At 30.9% G+C, this 6,115-nt stretch overlaps 1 protein-coding gene across 1 annotated transcript; it reads left to right on the plus strand.

Moving 5' to 3' along the window:
* Positions 1 to 308: 308 nt before the first annotated feature.
* On the plus strand, positions 309 to 4,374 carry LOC111026999 (SET and MYND domain-containing protein 4-like). Its single transcript, XM_022305198.1, has 5 exons — positions 309 to 1,176; positions 1,534 to 1,658; positions 2,050 to 2,688; positions 3,822 to 3,973; positions 4,054 to 4,374. The coding sequence occupies exons 1-5, from the start codon at positions 423 to 425 to the stop codon at positions 4,274 to 4,276; spliced, it is 1,893 nt and encodes a 630-aa protein (XP_022160890.1). The 5' UTR covers positions 309 to 422; the 3' UTR covers positions 4,277 to 4,374.
* The last annotated feature ends 1,741 nt before the right edge of the window (positions 4,375 to 6,115 follow it).

Raw genomic sequence — 6,115 nt, forward strand, 5'->3', positions numbered from 1 at the left:
AAATCGCACCTGTTGTGATGGCAGCTGAAACCACCAAAGACCTCATACTACTAGACAAGAAATGAGTGTATGGAAAGCGTAACAACATAAAGGGCTCTTTATAATTACTCGATTACTCGGTTCGTAATGATAGTGTTATACACAATAAATTCTTGTCTAGTAGTATAAGGCCTACCCTAGAAACGGAGCGGCGTTTGAAATACGGGACTGCCAACGATTAAATTTATTACATTCTTTGACCGTAGAAAAAAAAGATTTTATCGTTCGATCGTTTGTGATTCGCGATTTACGTTGGCAATCTCGTATTGCCGTTGTTCGAAAATAGACAATCCTACAATATTGTAATTTGTTTTTTGTATTCTGCAAGATGAATTTTCAGTGTTTTGAATCAAGATCTAAGCATTTCGAACAAAGCGGCAGACATGGAGCTGGAATACGACAACTTCTTTCACTACTCCACTAGGCTGCTGATGGCCAACGTGTTGGGCGACGTCTACGCGGAACTGTCCAAACTGAAGTCCGCCAAAAACCGGTTCATGTTCACGCGCGCCCTGCTTCGCAAACACAAAATGCTGGCCACGACGTTGGACACCGACATTGAGTACGACGACCCCATCACGTCGACGAGGCTCCGACAAAATGGCAACGTGTTCTTCAAGGTTAAGTTGTACGCGGAGGCCGCCGAAATGTACACCAAGAGTTTGATGGGCAGCCACATGAGCACCGAGTGCTACGCGCTAGCGATGGCCAACCGATCGGCCGCTCACTTCCACATGGGCCGGTACGAACATTGCCTGAAGGGCGTGCGTTGTGCTTTGGGGTCCAATTACCCGCCGAAACTCGCGTACAAGCTGCACGAGCGGGCAGGGCACGCAGCACGCAAGTTGGGATTCGTCGAACGGGCCGTGGAGACGTACGCCTTGTGTCTGACACGACTGGACGAGGCGGACATGTCTGCGGAGAACAAGCTCAAGTTCAGGGCGTCGGTCGAAATGGCCGCGAACGAGTGTGAGAAACTGCTGACCGAGCAGAAGAGGACGATGAAAACTGCACCTTGCGCCGAGAAGCTGGTCGGTGGAAAAAACGAAAATATTCCTGCACTATCAGCCTTTGTGAAATTGAAAATGTCAGAGGATATGGGACGAGGTGTTTATGCCACCCACGACATCAACCCCGGTAAGTCACATTATGGGTAGGTAACCTAACCTAAGATATTTTCGGTAGTAATAAACGGTAAAAAAGTCGAGGGTTCGGAAATTTCGAGAATAGACATTTTTTATTATTATATGAACCACCTATTTGAGATACGGCGTGAGTCCATAAATGGTAATTCCTAGAAAACAAGAAAAAACTGTTTTTACCCTACCAGTGGTATATGGTTAAAAAATAAATATTTACTAATGAGTTTTTCTGGGTAATTGCAACCGTGTTAGGTACCAGTGAATAATTACATTTATTAAATAAAAAATAAGTTTTTTTAATGAACAATATCTTCCTAAAATTAAATTATGTTGTGTATCTATTCATGTTTAGGTGATGTTGTGGCTATAGACGAACCTTACATTTGTGGGCCTTTTTTAAATAATACAGAAGTTTGTCGTTATAATGGTTGCTTGAAGTTGGACTTGGCCCTTTTGCGCTGTCCAAAATGTTTTTTGGTATGTTTTTTTTATATATATATAATACAAGTAAAAATATTAGGTAACACTGTAACAGCATTGATTATAAATACCATACTAGTATTTATTATCAGTGGTAATAGGTATGCATTAGAAAAGTAAAATACATACATTTCTGTTTGGTTATTTAATATTTTTAGAACAAATTTAATCTAAGGCTAAATTTTAACCATCTGAATATACGTACATAATATTTCTCTATAAATTACTTGACGATTTTATTGATTTATCTGCCAACGTAGGTACATAATATGTTAAATTTAAAATTAAAATTTACATTTCTTCTATGTATACCTACTATGATACGCTAGACTTCAATATTATATGAGAATGAATAAAAATAAGTTAATTTGTTAATATATTTTATCAGGTTTATTACTGCAATAAAGACTGTATGGATAAAGACAACAAAGATGGACATCATTTGGAATGTCCAATTATGCATTTTATCAGTAAAACACCAGGAATAACAAGCATGAATGATCTTGCTATGAAGTGGTTTTTAAAAGCCTATTTAAAGATGGGTTTAAAAAAATATTGTTCGATCGTTGATAACTTTTCTGAATCTAAAATTGATCCTATAACAAGGGGTTTCGATGAGATTGGTCAATATAAGTCAGATAATTTTTTAACGGCTTATTCTTTGGATAGTAATGAAAATAAAATGTCAGTTGACGTTTTGTTTTTTTTTAATTGTATCGCTGTTGATATGTTGCATTATTTAACATTAAGTGGCTTCAAAATTCCAGACTGTTATATAGATACTGTGGGTGCTTCCCTGGTGCGTATTCTAACTGTTTTAGATTCAAATTGCAGAAAGTTAAACGTCCATGCCCCTTCTTTATCTTTTCAAAGTTATCTCAAACTTACTCTTACAATAGCATTAGCTTTGTATCCAACCATTTCCTTGTTTAACCATTCTTGTGATGCAAATATTAAGCGGAGTGGAGAAACAACTGATAGAATAAGAGTTATGAAAGCAGTTCAACCAATTCCCAAAGGAACTCAGGTGATTATATAGATAATTATAATATTATTTTATGTTTTACTGTTGGTCATACGTCACTTTAAAGCCATGACAATAAAAATATTATAATTGGTATTTGTAATAGAAAAGAATATTCATAACCTAATAGTACCAAAAAACTCATGAAATAATAATAATGAATAAGGGCTGCAGTAAAGTGATATGCACCGTGTTCGTCGCCATCTCCCTCTAAGGCTTTCTACTACACCATCTTGTTTGATCGGAAAATGAATCTAGTTAGTAAGTTAGTACATTGGAGGGTCAAAAGTAAAATAATTCAAATAGTTTTCAAAAGTGCGTGGAAAAACTAAAAACAAAAAAATTAAGAATATACGGGAATTTTTACGTGAAACAAATTCTAGACAAAATCAATTAAGGTTTGTGGTATAATGTTAAAAATAATAATAACTGTAAATACATTAAATTTTCACCGGATTATTATATTAGCATTTTCCATAACCATACATTTTCAAAATATTTAGACTCTTTTTGAACAATTTATGAGCATAAGAAAATTTTGGTTTTTATTTAACTATTGTTGATAAAATATTTTCGCTGAGTCAAAATACTTGAAAATGAAATACAAAGTTTCTCATACTTTTTTGTTTGTGGGAATTGAGAGTAAGTAAACCCACAATAATATTTAATTAGCGTCTAAAGTTGTAATTTTGACAAAATTCGTCAAAATCACTGAAATTCGCAAATTATTTTGAGTTAGATATTTTAAAGATTTTAAAATTTAAAACAAGATTCCTCGATAGTTTTTTAACTTAATCAATAAAAAAAAGTTTACCGAAGAATCAAATTAATTTTTGTATGAGTGTTTCGAGTTTTTTGTTGACATAGGATAATCAGCCATGAGTTAATGATTTTCTTATTTTCTTATAATTCATAATTTAACTAAAATCTAACACATATATTATGGTGATCCACTTGACAATTAAAGTATAGCAGAGCAGTACTCACATGCCAATGTCTTGTACAAGCTACAGGTATTGCATATGTTTCCGCAGACAAGAACACATTATTTTTGATTATAACATGATCTATTATATTTTTATTTAGTTAGAAAATGTATTTTATTGTTGATTTAATTCCTTATGATTTTGTTCTAGTTGTGCTGCACTTATGGAATAACGTTTAAAGGATCAGATAAAGAATCGAGGCAAAAAAATGTCCACGATCGTTTCAACTTTAAGTGCTACTGCCAGCCATGCACAAAGAATTGGCCAACGTTTCAGTGTTTATCAAATCGCCTTTCTACATCGTATGTTACATATTATTTAAATTTTATAATTGTGATTTATGTATAAATATCATGATTTATTGTTTGTTTATTGTTTATAGAAATATTCTGAACTCTAGTATGGCAGATACTGTGACATTTGAGTGCAAAAAGTTTGCAGAATTTACAAAGTCAGTGGAACCAAAAGATCATTGTCAGCATTTAAATTATTTATATTCATTTATTAAGCTTTTATATACTAATGTGAAACGACCATTTTCATTGTATGAGGTTTGTCTTGAAATGATAAGTAATGCCCATAGCTCTACTAGACCAATACAATAAGATTTTGTGACCATCCATTATGAATATCGATTGATATCTTATTTTTATAATTGGTTTATTAATACATTTTTGTCATTAAATATTTTTTAGTTATATCAAAAGTAGGAATTTGTGTTCAACTATTTTTATAAGTTATTTGTTATGATTTAAATGAGTTAAATTGGGTTTTTTTTTATTTATATCATATTCATTAATTATGCTACATTATAATATTGAGAAGATAATTTTTTTTTTTTTGATTATTAACCTTATATTATTATATTTTTATCGACTTGATACATGTTTAAATTTTTTTTCAACTACTACAACAACAAATTTGAGGAAGACCTACACTTAAGTCATAACATGCGTGTTATTACAGGCTTACAGCTTGGATTTCTACCATTCATATCAAAGCAAAACTAACATTGTATTAGGTAGCTTTAGTATTAGAGTGATTGACCTATTACGAAATTTAATGTTCAGAACATTCTCAGTATTGACAAGTAAAATTCGGAATGTTGTGAGTGGTCAGTAGGAAAATAAATAGTGTGTTGACATCCATGAACTTCACTTGGCCAATTTTTAATGGGATAGGGTGGCTTTATTTAATATCGATAACCAATGTACTTAAATAATACCTACATATTATACTTATTCTGTGGAATGTATAATATAATAGTATCTAAGCTAACTCTTTGTTGTAGCATGTAAAATTAAATGACATTATGGAAATAGCTTGATGAAATGATGAAATATCAATGTGATTAAATAACTACTCAAAGTTTTTAGTGCATATTTTTTGCGTATTTTGACATTTTTGGGGAAAATTTACTAACATAATAAATAATAATATTATATTAATAAAATATTTAAAGAAAAAATGTAATTTTTTAGTGTTAAGTGGGAAGGTAATTTTTATTCAACCACATTTTTGATATTTTGATACATAACCGCATATTTTTAAATGTACATTTGATGATTTGTTAGTGCATTAGTTCTTGATCTGTCCATAACAATAAAACATTATAAATATTTATATACCTAAAATATAAAAGTATAATTATTACCTATATAGGTTTATCAAAAAACATTTAATACTAAACAATTAAATACGACTGATGATTATTATATTAATAACTAAAGACCGGATTTATATGATTTAGCATATCGTTACTGAGTCTATATGCTGTCTGGTTATAGTAAAAATGTGGACGATTCGTTCAATTCTGCAGACATCTGAGTTAGTAGGAAAAAAATTCTTGGAATATTCCCATTTTTTCTTTTTGTATAGTTTTGATAAAAATAAAAGGCGCATAAGTTGCCATGCCATTCACTATGTATGAAGGCTAACTTGCAATGCTGGACAATATTTTAATAATCAATGTATATTATGTTTATTATTAATTTAATTTTTTTAATATTTTTTTGTCTATTAAATATTCAAATGTCTAAATATTTTGCTAATTCTTTTGGACTTTTGAAATTACGTATTAAATTAATGTGATTTTTTAGTTTTTAAAATGAACAAAATAAAAAAATAACTTAATTTTGTTTTAAATGTATCTACAATATATGTACAGCTTTATGTAATTGTATGTCTGCAGTAAACTTATTATCTCCTTACATAGTAAAACGGTTATCGTTAAATACCACTTAACGTGTGCAAACAGTACCTACTATTTTGCATCATGTAGGTATGAATAAATACATTATTTTATTTTTTAACACCTACGAGAAGCATTCCAGAATATTATAACTTATATATATAGATTTAAATTTAAAATTTTACCATCTGTTAAATCTAGTAAATCAATAAGCAAATGTGATGTTAAAAGTGTGGATGGTAAAAAAATTTCA

The sequence above is a fragment of the Myzus persicae genome, unplaced genomic scaffold (assembly GCF_001856785.1).
Source record: "Myzus persicae strain clone G006 unplaced genomic scaffold, MPER_G0061.0, whole genome shotgun sequence".
In the NCBI taxonomy this organism is placed as follows: Eukaryota; Metazoa; Arthropoda; class Insecta; order Hemiptera; family Aphididae; genus Myzus; species Myzus persicae.

Bases quoted from the DNA above. Each gene is read 5' to 3' on its own strand.
- LOC111026999 (XM_022305198.1), top strand. From the start codon at position 423: ATGGAGCTGGAATACGACAACTTCTTTCACTACTCCACTAGGCTGCTG. The intron at 1,177-1,533 runs GTAAGTCACATT...ATTCATGTTTAG, and splicing joins CACCCACGACATCAACCCCG to GTGATGTTGTGGCTATAGAC. The intron at 3,974-4,053 runs GTATGTTACATA...TATTGTTTATAG, and splicing joins TCAAATCGCCTTTCTACATC to AAATATTCTGAACTCTAGTA.